General features: G+C 41.7%; 1 protein-coding gene across 3 annotated transcripts in view; it reads right to left on the reverse strand.

Annotated features, from left to right (window-relative positions):
• Nucleotides 1-12,835, reverse strand: part of magi2a (membrane associated guanylate kinase, WW and PDZ domain containing 2a) — a 62,825-nt gene extending 49,990 nt beyond the window's left edge. The window contains exons 1-2 of one of the 3 annotated variants that reach the window (XR_016113635.1): nucleotides 12,122-12,835; nucleotides 2,297-2,413 (exon numbers count right to left, since the gene is read on the reverse strand). Coding sequence is in view for 2 of the 3 variants with exons in the window: in XM_088988406.1 (XP_088844532.1) it covers nucleotides 2,297-2,413; nucleotides 12,122-12,425 (421 nt within the window). In the remaining variant the exon portion in view is untranslated. The remainder of the gene's footprint in view (nucleotides 1-2,296; nucleotides 2,414-12,121) is intronic. The other 2 variants (XM_088988406.1, XM_088988408.1) reach the window with 2 other exon arrangements.
• Between the last annotated feature and the right edge of the window lie 3,163 nt (nucleotides 12,836-15,998).

Below are 15,998 nucleotides of genomic sequence, written 5' to 3' on the forward strand. Positions count from 1 at the left end.
TGCTATGGTATTATAATTAAAGAAATAAACTGTACTATATAATAAAGTAATTTTATTTACCTTTGTGATGGTCGATGGCTTCAGCGTTAAACATTTGATAAGGAACATAGCCTTCTTTCACCATCTTGAGGAATGACCCCTTGGAGGTGCTTTCTCTGGGATAATTTTATCTAGTTCCTCATCAATTGTGTTCTGTTTAGCTGGGTTGATAGCTTTTTGCATCAAGTGTACAGATGGCTTGTGCGGGTTGTTTGTGGAGCCTGATTGATGGGATATTTTAACCTTGCAGTCTACACTTTGCCTTTGAACTATCAAAGTTGAAACTCTCTCACTTTAGTCTGCCTGTCTCTTTAATGTTAAAACCACCTCCCCTCACTGCTGCGTTCTTGACCAATCACGTGGCTTTAACCGAAGACTGGGGGCGGGGAATAGAGGACAAAAACAGTCGGCTGCCATTTGGTTGTTCGAAGAACGGGATCGTTCGCGAAAAGACACATCACTCACTGAGGCAGCTGTGTGTACGAAAAACGTTTGTATGCCAAGGTAAAGTTCGTATGCCAAGGCAAAATGTTCATAAATTTAACGTTCGTAAACCAAAAAGTTTGTAAGCCAAGGGGTTCGTAAACCGAGGTATCACTGTATCTAAAACACCCCCATATCCTCTCCGAGCTACTTCCTCATTTCCAACTTGCTCCATTAGTACGCCAAGCGGCGTCTCTTTTACCTGTTAGCTAACTCACGCTGACCCCCCCCCCCCCCCCCCCCAAATAAACATCTCTACTTTCCGCTCGACGCCTCGAGTACAAATTTACGCCTTACGTTTTTCCTCTTTCAAGTCTCAAGGATTATCTCGCGCATCTCATTGACGGCCGTTTAGAGAGAAGCGCGAGTTTAAACGTTGTTTTTTTTTTTCTCCCCCCCTAATCAAAACGTCCCGGAAGGACACACAAAAAGAAATGTCGCTGGAAGGCAAACATTTTGGGAACGTTTATTTATTTATTTTATTTTTTTGCAGTAAGCCGCATACTTGGCAATAGATATGATTTGCTTGCACGTTATTAATCTCCAATAGCCGAAATACAGGCACCACGCAAACGACTGGAGGATGGGTGGGTGCTTGTTACGATGAGACAAAGAGCGACAACAAAATATCTCAGGATAGAAATTGATCTGATGCGGGACTTTAACTCATTCACTGCCATTAAGAATTATTTTCCCATGAATTTTCGAGTGCCATTCCCGAATTTCCTCAGGTTTTTTTTTTTTTTATGCTTGGGTACCGATAAAGCACTGGCCGTGGCCTCTGGCAATAATTTCTTTTCCACAAGGGGGCAGCATTTACCTTTTTTTCCATGTTAGCCTTTTATTACAGCTTCAGCTGTTGTCAAAGCACTGTATAAACCAATAATGTATTTTGTACAGTTGCCCCCATTTCAAGCACATATAACTCCAGACCCATATCATTTAGGAATTAACTCGTTCTGAAAAAATAAAGAAAGCCTAAGGTTTTGAATGCTGTATTGAATGCTTATGTAGTCCTAAAACGTATTCATCCATCCATTTATTTATCCATTTATTCATCTATTTATCCATCCATTTATTTATCCATTTATCTATTTTACTCATTTATTTATCCATTTATTTGCTTATCCATTTATTTGATTATCCATTTACTTATTTACCCATTTACCCATTTACGTATTTATCCATTTATGTATTTATCCATTTACTTATTTATCCATTGACTTATTTATCCATTGACTTAATTAGCCATTCATTTATTTATCCATTTATCCACCCATTTAGCAATGTATTTACCCGTTAATCTATGCATCTACATATTTATATTTATGTATTTATGTATTTATGTATGTATTTATGTATGTATTTATTTCTGTATTTCTGTATTTCTGTATTTATTTATGTATTTCTGTATTTATGTATTTATTTATGTATTTATGTATTTATGTATTTATGTATTTGTGTATTTGTGTATTTATTTATTTATTTATTCATTCATTCATTCATCCATCCATCCATCCATCCATCCATGTATTTATTTATTTATCCATGTAATTGTTTATTTATCAATTGATGTATCCATATATATTCATCCATTTATTTATTAATTAATTAATTTATTAATTTATTTATTTATTTATTTATTCGCGTATTTATTTATTTCTCAATGTATTTATCCATGTATTTATTTAATTTGTTTATCAATGTATTTGTTTATTTTAAGCGAGCAGACTTGTGTGAGAAAAATAAGAAAAATAAAAACAGGGGGACTCACAAGGGGTGGTGCGAAGGTAGAGGTTGTCCCGGATTCTTTGCTGCAATTGGTGATCCGGCGAGCCTTTCTGGAAGCGCAGGTTGAGATAGCGGCACAGGTCCTTGTCGATCGCGCCTCCTGAGGGGGGGGGGGGGGAGAAACAACGGAGAGATGCTAGCATCAGATGAAGAAAAATTTCCAACCGAGGACAAAAAAAAAAAAAAAAAAAAAATCAAAAGTGGCGCCGCCCTACTGGCAGGAAACAACAATTCAGATCCATTTGTAAACTTTTTGGAATTCAGAGTAAATATCGGATGAGGGAAGAGGGGGCGGGGGTTCAAGTGTCACACTTTACACCGACTTTGCCATGTTACCCACAGCTCAAATGACACTAAAATCTCCTAAATGACACCCCCCCCAAAAGAAAAAAAAAAAAAATAGACGTATGAATCAAATGGCCTCAATTTCAGTGAATGGATTTTCACCAGGAACGCACGTTCATCTCGCTGGCTCAGCATGATGATAAGGGGGGGGGGGGGGGGGGCGACGACACAGGAATGGAGGTAGAGGGGATTACAGAGATGAAAGACCAAGGGGGGAGAGAGGAGAGGAAGAAAATGGAGGTGTGTGAGGGGAGGGAGGGGGGGGTGATCAAGGTGAGCTGGAAAAAAAAGCATCAACATGACCCCTCTCGGGTCCCCCCCCCCCCGACAAAAACGCCATCCATCTTTTGCCGCCGCGTAATCACATTTAAGAGGACGGAAGAGGGGGTGGGGGGGGGCAGAGCGGGTGACTGACGTGACTCCAGGGATTCCGCAAAACTGGCAACCTTTCGGCATCGAGTGCCCCCCCCCCACTCCCCCCGTTTTTAATCGAAATTCCCGATTGCAAAACCAGTTGGCAACTTTAGCGACATCACGACGTCGGATCTCAATCGGCAATTTGCGACATTCGGATGAATTCCAGCCTCGGTCAAAAGCGGTGAAACGGCCGAGACGGCGGAGAAAAACGAACCAGCTGCGTGACGGCTAAACAAATGAATACATTTAATTACAAAAAAAAAAAAAAAAAAAGATGTGACGGCGGCGTTAACGCGACACGCTTAGACGGACGGGGGTGGATAGACTACCTCTATGTCGCTGTCGCTATCCTTCTCACAGCTTTTTAGCCCCCCCGACTTCTCTCCGCCGGCGGATGGCGGATGACTCCCGCTGCCTTTCGCCGCTCGCCCAGACTCAATCTCTGCTCGCGATAAACCAAACGCCCCCTCCCACCCTCACTCTGCACACTCCTGTGTGTGTATGTGTGTGTGTACTCCACAAAAGAGGCTCAAACGCGAGAGCGCAAAAACGAGAGAAGGGCTTTTCCAAAATAGCACATACTCCCCCTGTCTGCGTGTTAAGGTACTGCATCAGTTGCCGTGACGATAGAAGCTTTTTTAAATGCCCCCCCCCCAAAAAAAAACAAAAAACAAAAACAAAAAAAATAACTAATCCATCAGGTCCCGGAGGATATTAGCCAAATTGGCGTTGTGACATATTTTGGATTGGATAGGATGAGCCTTTATTCGTCTCGCAGCAGCAGCAAAGTGATGAAAGGAAGAGGAAAGGAAAGGAAGAAGTAGAAAAAAAAAACAAAATACAGGAGAATAGATTTGTAACCTGGCTAATGGGCTCTTTCTGTGAAGGAGTTTACCAAGTCCTAAATTAGTCCAAGGCCAGATCTCCTACACGAAGATGACAGTTTAACAGGTTGTGTTTGTTCACCTGAGATTGACCCCAGATTTTTTTGTGCTTCCATTGTGGGCCTTCTAAGCATGAAACTTTTAAATATGATAAATTCTACTCTGTCTTTTCTCTAGCATACAGTCATTCAATCTTAAGCACTTTGGTGCTTGTATGAATCAGTTCGAAATGAAAGAGCGTCAAAGTGTCCTTTTCACCAATGGATCAGGGACGTCATGGTGGAATGTGCACTTCTGCTGGAAGCTTAATGTTGAAAGCAAACACAAAGTTGAAGCATCCGTTGACTAAAACAGATTGTCTCACATCTCCCCTCCCATGTAAATCCGCTTCAATTCCAAGCGGCGGCAGTTCCACATCTGCATTTCTGCACCCTCTTTGTGGCATGAATCAGTTCTAAATGAAAGAGGAGATGATCGAAGCCTCCTTTTCACCAGTGGATCAATGACGTCACGGTGGAATGTGCTCGTCTTCTCCACGTGAAATGTTGAAAGCAAACACGAAGCCTTAGCATCCATTGATGATGGTCACATCTCATCAATCCGCTTCAATTCCAAGCCGCGACAGTTCCACATCCGTATTTCCGCACCCTCTTTGCGGCATGCAACAGTTCTAGATGAAAGAGAGGATCTAAGCCTCCTTTTCACCAATGGATCAGGGACATCATGGTGGAATGTGCACGTCTCCTCTGAGCTAAATGTTGAAAGCAAACACCAAGCTGTAGCATCCATTGACCAAAACATATTGTCTCACATCTCGTAAATCCGCTTCGATTCCAAGCCGCAGCAGTTCTACATACGCATCGGCAACAGCAATGGTGACCCCGTCACTAACTGCAGTCTTAGCGCTAGAGTCGGCGCTCAATTTTCTGATTTCAAGATCACTCCAAAACGCCAAGGACAACTTACGGAGCAGACAAGGTCTCCATCGCGGACGTCTAAAAAAAGGTCACCAAAAGGTCACCAAAAAAAAAAAAAGGCATTTTGGAAGACGCATGGCGCATATCAATCTCAATATGCAAATGTGGTGGAAATGTCAAATGTCCTCCCAAAAGTGTTTTTTTTTTTTAGGTTGCGCAAAAGCTTTAAGCGCACTATAAGCCATACAAAGTAACAACAATGGCAGATTAAAAAACAAACAAATGCCTCGATTACGGTGATGTCACACTTAAGGATCAAAGGGGGTGGGGTAATAAATCACCCATGTGCTATTTCCATCAACCGCCATTTTGTGAAGACCCAAAAACAATTTCCACTAAGTTGCCCTACGCAAACACACACACAAAGTCACTGGAGCGAATCACCATCGAAACAGGTCGGCTCTATTTTAACCAGTAATGACTCTGCAGAGTGCCTCATTGATCGCCACCGCGCTAGTGAGACCAGGCTAATTACTGTGTCGCAGGGCTTCGTGCGTTGACCGTTGATAAGAGGAATTCCCAAACCACTATTTTTACAATTACAATTCGATGAAAGAACAAGAGTCACAAATCCTTGAAAGCAGATCAAACTTTTTTTTTTGGAGGGTCTTGATTTATTTATCTAGCTATCCAGCTATCTAGCTTGCTCGCTATATGCTATCAAGCTCCCTGGACGGTTATCTAGCGAGCTCGCTATTAGCTATAGAGCTATTTAGCTGGCTGGCTAGCTATCTAGCTGGCTAGCTATTAGCTATCTATTGGCTCGCTAGCGAGCTTTCTATCGATTTGAGTTACTTCCGGGTTGAGTGAACGCTGGCGCGTGTGGCTGCCGCTGCTCACCCACAGAAAAAAAAACTTATCCTGTGACTGTAAAGAGAGTTTTGAAACACACTTATAAATGAAATTTATTATTATTATTATATTATTGAGAAGGGTATATTGCAGGTTTTTCAGCACTTTTTATTTGCGTCATCTATTTGAGTTATTCTGGATTGAGTGAATGCTGGCGCGTGTGGCTGCCGCTGCTCACCCACAGAAAAACTGATCATGTGACTGTAACGTGACCTTGAGAGTTTTGAAAGGCGCTTAGAAATGAAATGGATGATGATTAATATTATTATTATTGTTGTTATTATTATTATTATTATTATTATTATTATTATTATTATTAATGGACAGTACCATTTTTTTAATCATTCACTGCCAGACAATGTGCCAAAAAAATGTGTCCACTCCAGTGCCAGGGCTCTTGTCATGGCCACTCGAATTCCAGGACCCACAGATTATTGAGTTTTAGCACTACATACATATTCAATGCAGCGTTAGAAACCTTAGTCTCTCTTCTTTCATCAGAATGAAATAGTTAATTCCTAAGTTATATCGGTCCGGAGTTATCTGAGATTGAAAAGAGGGTTGCTGTCCAAAATACAATGCAAGACATACATATTGGTTTACATAGCGCTTTTAACAACAGCTAACCTTAGACCCTCTTCTTTCATCCAAAAAAATAGTTAATTCCTAAATTATATGGGTCTGGAGTTATATGAGCTCGAAATGGGGGCGGCTGTCCAAAATACAATACATATTGGTTTCCATAAGCGCTTTAACAACGGCTGAAGCTAGAACAAAGCGCTAACATGGACAAAAAGCTAATGCTGCCCCCCCCTCAGAGGTCTGACCAGCGCTTTATCGGCACCCAAGCATGGAAAAAAAAACTAAAACACGAACAAATTTGAGAATGGCGCTCTACGTCATATATTCAATTCCCAAATAAGTTTGTGAATGGCAGTGAATGAGTTAATAAGGACCTCGTTCTAATGACAATGTTTTGTTCTCCCTTCCCGCAGTATTATGGTGCACCTGGCAAAAGTGATATGGTGGACTGTTACATTACCCCAAGCTACATTTTGACAACCACCGCTTTCAAGGCTACTCGTAGTTCCTCGGCTGAAGATACTAACTTCCTTGGACATACCCCCCCCCAAAAAAAAAAAAAAAAAGTGGCTAACCAATATCCATGCCGAGACTTCCTGTCACGCCCACCCACAGATGCCCCGCAGCCAAGCAGGAAGACGCAGCGTGACATGCAATCGAGCATGGCGCTACCCCCCCCACACACACACACACACACCCCACTCCACTTGTACACTCGCACAATCCATCAGCATCACTGTCAAAGCCCGCGTAAACACTGAGCGACAGGGGGAAGCCAAGCGCCCTCAAGTTACAGAGGAGAGGAAATCGCTAAAGTCGGACCCCCCCCCCAAAAAAAAAAAAAATGTCAAAACGCATCATCTGCCGTATGATAACACGGCTGCGCTCAAAAACGCAACCTCACCTGCAAAAAAACACTTGTTCAAAGCTACTGAGCGAACACCCCCCAACCACCACCACAACACCCCCCCGGACCCCGTCCCCCCTTAGTCTCAGAACATTGACAAACAACGTCCGTGAATATAAGATGCTCATTTGCGGACTAATTGAGCCGCGGCGGCAATGGCGACGACTACGGGCGAGCAATTAGGCGACAGATGTTGCATGAACATTCGCCTCGGCTAATTGGAGGCGGCGATTTTGGGCTCGGGGCTGCGGGGGGACGCGGAACAAAAAATAACTCACTTTTATAGCTGTCAGTTCTTTTCCGGCGCAGTAATTTTATATTGGATTTACCAAACGGGCCATTTATTTTTAAAGCGAGACACCTGTGTGGCTTTGCGTCGCTAGCGACCGCTAGCGGGATTTATTTGGCGGATGCGTAGCGTCGCTTTACATACGTGTCGACAACACCGTTAGAAGCTCTGACCTACGGTGCATTCGCCGCATTTGAATATTTGTGTCATAAAATATGATTTTAATTTTTTTTTTTTTTTTTCAAAGCCATCTGGAGGCCGGGGGAGAAACAATCGGTCATTTTTTTCGGCGGACATTTTGGGCGACGTCGTGAATAAACAACTCCGACTCTTATGACGAACGGAAAATGCAGTGGATGCGACAAGGGAACGCTTTTGCGCACAAAAAATGAAATAAAATAAAAAAAATTGGAATACAATCCATATCACAGGTGTCAAAGTCAAGGCCCAGGGGCCAAATCTGGCCCGCCACATCATTTTATTCGGTCCGCGAACCAACATTTCAAATTGCCCAATGTAAACCACTATAACAGCCATTATTATTGTCTTCTGATTCAAAAACGTATTAATTTGTTGTGCACATCAGAATAGAGTCAATATCACAGGTGTCAAAGTCAAGGCCCAGGGGCCAAATGTGGCCCGCCACATCATTTTATTAGGCCCGCGAAACCAAATCAAATTGGCGTATGTAAACCATAATAAGTCATTATTTTTTACTTCAGATTTGACTGGCTTGACTGATTAACTCATTCATTTCCGTTGACAAATTTATTCGAGAATTGAAAAGATGACGTTGAGCGCCATTCCCAAAATTTGTTCGGGTTTTGGTTTTCTTGCCAATAAAGAACTAGCCATAACTGTGTAAATATTTTTTCCCTTCCACAAGGGGGAAGTATCGCCCTTTTGTCCATGTTAGCGCTTTGCTCCAGCTTCAGTTGTTTTTAAGTGCTATATAAATCAATATGTATTGCATTTTGTACATCCGCCCCCATTTCAAGCTCATATAACTCCAGACCCATATAATTTAGGAATTAACTATTTTTTTTTGGATGAAAGAAGAGGGTCTAAGGTTAGCTGTTGTTAAAGCGCTATGTAAACCAATATGTACGTCTTGCATTGTATTTTGGACAGCCGCCCTCTTTTCAATCTCAGATAATTCCGGACCAATATAATTTAGGGATTAACTCTTTTTTTCTGATGAAAGAAGAGAGACTAAGGTTTCTAACGCTGCATTGAACATTTATGTAGTGTTAAAACTATTAATGCTTCCTACCTAGCTATGTATTTGCTATCTGTTAGTTATCTATTAGCTATCTATGAGTTATCTAGCTCGCTCGCTGTCTAGCAAGCTATCTATTAGCTAGCTAGCTATCTTTCTATCCTATCTGTTTGAGTTACTTCCGGGTTGAGTGAATGCTGGCGCATGTGGCTGCCACGGCTCACCCACAGAAAAAACTTATCATGTGATTGTAAAGTGACCTTGAGAGTTTTGAAAGGCGCTTAGAAATTACACGTATTATTATTATTATATATCTCGCTGGCTACCTAGCTATCTAGCTTGCGAGCTATCTATCTAGCTATCTATTAGTTTTCTATTAGCTAGCTAGCTAACTTTCTATCTATTTGAGTTATTCCAGGTTGAGTGAATGCTGGCGCGTGTGGCCGCCACTGCTCACTCACAGAAAAAACTATCCTGTGACTGAAAAGTGACCTTGAGAGTTTTGAAAGGTGCTTATAAATGAAACGTATTATTATTATTCCGTAGGTCCTGCAATTTGAGTGACAATGACAAAAACCCCGGCACTGGAGTGGACACATTTCTGCACGTCCGGCAGTGGATGAGTTAATTTGTTGTCGCTCTACAAGTACATGTAAAATGTTAAAGGGATTAAAAATTCTAACGGTTTCCCCAAATTCATACCACCCCCACCCGGAGAGGAAACGATGTGGCCCGCGGCAAAAAAAATGACTTTGACATCCGTGGTCTAGATATTAAATATTGCTACTTTATTCCTTTCAGAATCTGACGATTCGTCCTTAACGGCGAGGTTGGCGGGGGAGAATGAGTGGGGGTGGCTTGTCTCCGTGCGAATTGTATTAAGGCTCATTAAATCCAAACAGACTGTCTGGGAGATGAGTCATCATTAGCTGCTTGGCGCGCGTCGGGAAACGCTCGCTCGCTCGCTCGCTCGATGGTTACTGCGAGATTCAAGGAACCGAGCTCGAGACAGAAAAGGAAGTCATCTTTGATGGAATTCCGTCTTGCCATTTGGGAGCTGTCGTGGGCGGTTCCCTTCAAATTGGGGTGTATAGGGAGTGAGGTCGGACCTCATTTGGAGCGCAAACCAGTATTAGTTTGTTAAAAAAAAGTGCAGTGACGCATAGTCACTCACACATTAAGTTTATCAAGTTCCACGTTGGTAGATTAAAGTAAAACACCAAAAAAAACATACAGTGATATCTCGGTTTACGAACCCCTTGGCTTACGAACTTTTCGGTTTACGAACGTTAAATTTATGACCATTTTACCTTGTCATACGAACTATTTTTCGGGATACACGGAGCTGCCACAATGAGTGATGTGTCGTTCGCGAACGGGCCCGTTCTCCTAACAAGAAAATGGCAGCCGGCTTGTTTTGGTCCGGTATTCTCCGCCCCCAGTCTTCGGTTAAAGCCACGTGATTGGTCAAGAACGCAGCAGTGAGGGGAGGTGGTTTAAACATTAAAGAGACAGGCAGACGACAGTGAGAGAGTTTCAACTTTGATAGTTCAATGGCAGAGTGTAGACTGCAAGGTTAAAATTCCCATCAATCAGGCTCCACAAACAACCTGCACAAGACATCTGTACATTTGATGCAAAAAGCTATCAACCCAGCTAAACAGAACAAACAATTGATGAGGAACTAGATAAAATTATCCCAGAGAAAGCACCTACAAGGGATCATTCCTCAAGATGGTGAAAGAAGAAGGCTGCGTTCCTCATCAAGTGTTTAATGCTGATGAAACCGGACACTCCAATCCATCAAGCCATCAACGACCATCAAAAAGGTAAATAAAACGACGTTATTATATAGTACAGTTTATTTTTTTATTATAATACCATAGCACATTTATTATACATAAAATAAGGTATATTGTGTGTCGTTTTAAGGCTTAGAAAATAAAATTATGTTTTATGGGGACCTGGGAACGGATTATTCTCATTTTAATGATTTCCTATGGGAGATTATTATTTGGGATACACACTTTTCGCCTTACGCACTCTGGGAACCAATTAAGTTTGTAAAACAAGGTATCACTGTATATAGTTAGACTCTAACACGAGCTTCCATGCAGATGATGGACTCTCCTTCCACCATTTTGTGTCGCCACAATCAATCCAGTTTTGCTATTCTTCAACGCAATTGTCCACCACAGTCCGAACTGGCAGTGCGGACGCCCTCCCGGGAAACGACTTAAAGAGCTTAAATGCCATCCGATTGCGCTTGACGACGCCCACAATGCACGCTGGCATTGAGAAGCGGGAAAAGGTAGAAGGTCTCCGGAGATCGTAAAGAAGCTTAGCGAGGGATGACAATGGCAGCTTTCATGGTGGAAAAATAGAGCCGTCAACATCATGGCCGACAGTGGGTGTATCGGACACCGAGGATTAAAATAAAATGATGGTGGGAGTCGGTGGGTTTGGGCGTGTAACTGGTTGGTTATTGGTGCTTCCACACAATTTTAGTCTTATAAAACATGTCGCCATTTTGGGTCTGCAATTGTAACCTGATAGCGGATTTGACATCTGACTCAGCTATCACAAGACAGTGAAACAAAATGGAGGCATCGTCAAGAAGAAGCTGACAATGACGCTTTTGTGAAGCAACATTTTTTTGTTTATTACCTCTGCCAATCTGTTTCTGTGCGTCAATATAACTACATTTCAGCACTCGCAATGGGAAATATACCCTCCCAAAAAGAAGCAGTTTTCATTTTTTTTTATCACGTGTAGGTAGTGCCTCATTGACAGTACATTACAATTATACCCACCAAGTATTTATTCATATAATTTGTTGTGATTTGTTTTGGTACAGATTTCCTGTTTTCTGTCTGCCTCAAACGCAACACGACCATTCAACCTAAGAAATTTTCCATTTATCATCATAAAACGCTTTTTTTTGCTCTAAAAACAACCCCGCCCCCCGGGAAAAAAAACAACACTTTAACATCACCGTGATGCTTTTAATGATTAAAGGCGACGCAGTGAACATTTCGAAAAATAAATTAATCGACGAAATACCTGGCTTGACACGCTTGAGTGGTTATTGTTTTCCCGAAAGTTTCGAACGCAACACGCCCCCTTCACCGACATATCTTAGCATGGGAGGCTAGCATCACAAAAAAACTAAAAACATACACAAAGCACAAATAAACTCAATAAAAAAATGACCAGTGCATAGATAACACTCAAAACAAATTATTTAAATTACTATTTAACCCATTTTCAAGTAAAATGGCAATGACATTAACTTTTTTGTGAATACACGATGAAGCTAACGAGTTGTCCACTCACCCTGTTGCACGCTTTTCAGTCTGACGGGTTCCTTGCTGTGCCGCAACACCGCCATCACGTCCCGACTGGTCAGTCCGGCCACCGGTGTATCGTTGACCTCCAACAGAAGGTCACCAGGATGGAGGGTGCCGCTAAGGCACGATGGACCACCCGGGGGAAGTTCACCCACGAGCGGAAAGTGTCCGTGCTCCGCACCGCCCTTCACTTCAAGCGCCTCCAGTTGCCCCTCCGCGTTGCGGGCGAGGACACTTTCGTGGACTAATTTGCTCCAGTGGTTCGTCTTCCGTTTTAGGTTCCTGGACATGGCTCGGGTCAAACCGTCGGGGGAGTTTTGGTCCACTTTGAGGGTCTCCCACCCTCCCGTAGTAGCTCACTGCTCTCCGTTACTTCGCTCCATGTTTCGGTGATGAGCTGCAGCTGGTTCGTCCGCTCGTGGTACGTTCAGGGTCTTAACTTGTGGTCCGTGGAATAATATTTCAAACTTGGCTAACCTGGCGTAGGTGGATATAAAAAAGTGACTGTTTTATAACACACCACGCGACAGCAAATTGTGCTATAGATTAATAAATAAAAAAAAATGATTGACACGTCATCAATATCGCAAAAATATTAGCATTTCTCACACGGAAATAATCATTTATCCATCAATACAAAACAGTTTTTTTAATTTACGAGTTGAAGCTCAAAGCAGCACTCAGTTGCAAACCCGGAAGTGGGACCTCAGCCAGGACACAACCGCCACGCCCACTACGTCCAAATCAATCTTTACGTCAACGAAAATAAAGTGACATTTTAACTTTTCGGGAAAATGTTCTCAAAGGGCTGAGGTCTTCAATGATCCAAATAATTAACATTTTCGACCAAAAACCAAGTAAACTACATAAGTAAATTTACTATTATCGGGAGTCATGTAAATGACTTTTTTTTGCGACTTTCTTCAAAGAATTATTACCACGGTTTTCATTTTATTACTATGATACATTACCATGACGTCGTTTGAATTCTTCAAAATCACTGTAAAGGATAAGAAAATGGCTGTGAATTCCAAAAATGCTGAGAGAGAGGGGCTGGGGGAGTGTAATATTTGGAGAGACGGCAGGAATTCCGGCGGACTTGAACTGCCCGAATTCATTTCAAACAGAATCCACTTTCCTTTCTGGCCCATTTAGCTCTGAAGGCCCCGGATACATTGACTTTATTCGAGCTTCTTAGATGAGGTTTTTGATGTGCGTGGTGGTTTGCGTCGCCCTGGTAACAAATGAACAAATCTCAGAATAGGGTTTTATTGCCTCACGTCCTTGCTTCCCCTTCCACTGTGTCGCGTCTTTCATTCCCAAATAGCCGTCAGTGGTTCTTCTATTATTTTATCATTATTAGTGGTTTCCTTAAAAAAACGGAGATAATTTGCACAAACTGGATCTGATGGTAACTTGTTTTCAAGTCATTTTGTTTTTTGTAGATTTGCAAGCAAGCAATATACTCACTCGTCAGAGTAGTTTAAAAAGAGAGAATTGGCCTTCATTATATGCAGAGGTCACAATTTGCTTGTACAGCGACCGATATTGCCGCCTTGCATGATAATTTGTCGTTGAATTTGAAGGTTGAATGACAGGTCCTTCGAGAAGGCGAAATTTCATTTTCTTCCTTCTCCTCATCAAGTCGTTTGTCACAAATGGCCATAAAAGAGCAAAACCATTGCCGGGAGACGCCCTTGTTTCTCTCATGCTGCTGAGACTTGATATTTTATGCTGATTAAGTTTGCACTATCAACACTCACCCCCCCCCCCCCCCACTCGATGCTGCCATAAATCTGCATCACTTTCCATTCATCAATGAATGAGGTGACCCGAGGTGAGCCAGGCGCTTTGACTGCTTGTTAATCTAAATAAATATTTCTGCTTTTGCAATCAATGCAAATGAGAACAAGTCGCGCCGCGTTGATAAAAAAAAAAAAAAGCAATTAAATTCTGATTAATTATTTCACATCCACAGCTCCATGCAAACAAAATGATCCACTGTCAAGATTTCGGCAAATATATTATTATCCGTAATTTATTTCAACAATTATTTTGTTCGGAGAATAAATAATTGCGCCATCTGTTACGTAGAAGGAATTTGTGAAACTGAATTAAAAAAAATATATATATCGATACAATGTCGCCATCTCCTGGAAAAATGGCGTAATAGCTGCTTTGGTGTACTTTATTGTTTCATCAATTGGAAAAATAAAACAAAACAGTGAAACTGCGGTTCGGCATGATTAATGAGATGCAAACAATACGAATACATTTGAATGGGTGATGAGCCGAGTGACCGAGTTAGGACGTCATCAAAAGGCGACGAGAATGACGAAGACATTTTACTTTTTTGTTCCTTTCGAAAAGGAATTATCAAAAAAATACTACTTTTAAACTATTTAAGATTAAAAAAAACAGTAAAATATTTGAGTTTATGGTAAATGACGGTAAAAGTTGGGTAATAAGAATCGTATGTTCGTCGTCTACAAAAAGACGATAGTTGTGGTTTCTGCGCATGCGTCGAGCGCGGAATGTGGCAACGCGTGGTCGATTTATCTATTTTAAATAGCCACCTGTAGGTCTTACAAAGTGTTATAGGGTCTAAAAACTGAAGAAAAAAAACATTAAAGACCTTAAAATGTTTATCTTATAAAATGCAAGTTATTTTAAAGTCCTCATAGCGAGCTGACACCAAGCCCCTCAGAGTTAACCTGAAAACGGCTGGAGCAATTACACGTGCAATGCCGCTCATTTCCACTAGATGGTGCCAGAGGATAAGATTACAACCCCACGTTCCACTTTGTACGACATTACATACATTATTATGATTATTTTTTTTTAACAGTAAATTATATTTTTTTACAACTTCACAATGGCTCTCCTTGACTTCATGTTGCCATGATGCTCATCATCAATGACGTCACAGTACCTGCGTGTATGTTTGTCAGGACAAAAAAAAATAATGGAGCTTTGTGCATTTTTGCCATGTAAACAGTGCATTACCAAAGCAGCCTTCAAGTCTCATAGTCCAATATTCCAAGTCCCAAGCCCCAGTTTAAGTCTCAAGCAGATCCTAGGAATCAAACCCGAGGGAGGTCATAGGTCTTTGAGTTTACGACTCAAGCAGATTTGGTTTCAAATTCCTCAAAAGTCAAATTTTGAAGTATACCAGGTTAGGCGGTCTATACCTTAAAATTGGACACGGGTCTTGCGGTCCAAGCCTCAAAAGGTGGTTTCGGGCCATGCATGTCAATTTGAAAATAGAAAGCGCTCATGAGATAATAGCAGATGTTTTTGCTATCTAGCTGGCTAGCTATCGAGCTAGCTAGCTGGCTCTCGATTTGCTTCCTAGCTGGCTATCTATCTACCTACCTATCGATATACCTACCTATTAGCTACCTATCGATCTACCTACATATCTATGTACCTACCAATCAATCTATCTATCAATCTACCACCCTATCTATCTATCTATCTACGTATCTAGCTATCTATCTGTCTACGTATCGAGCTATCGATCTACCTACCTGTCTACGTATTAGCTATCGATCTATCTACCGATATATCAGCTATCTGTCTATCTATCAGCTATTGATCTGTCTATCTATCAGCTATCTGTCTATCAGCTATCGAGGTATCTATCTATAAGCTATCGAGCTATCAGCTATCGAGCTATCTATCTCTCGAGCCATCCATCCGCTTGTGAGCTAGCTTTCTATCTGTTCAAGTTACTTTCGCGTTGAGTGAACAATGGCGCGTGTGGCCGCCGCTGCTCACCCAAAGAAAAACTGATCCTGTGACTGTAAAGTGACCTTGAGAGTTTTGAAAGGCACTTAATAATAACAAGCAATTTCATTTCT

The sequence above is a fragment of the Hippocampus bargibanti genome, linkage group LG22 (genome assembly GCF_051943395.1).
Source record: "Hippocampus bargibanti isolate YZ-2025 linkage group LG22, ASM5194339v1, whole genome shotgun sequence".
Lineage (NCBI taxonomy): Eukaryota > Metazoa > Chordata > Actinopteri > Syngnathiformes > Syngnathidae > Hippocampus > Hippocampus bargibanti.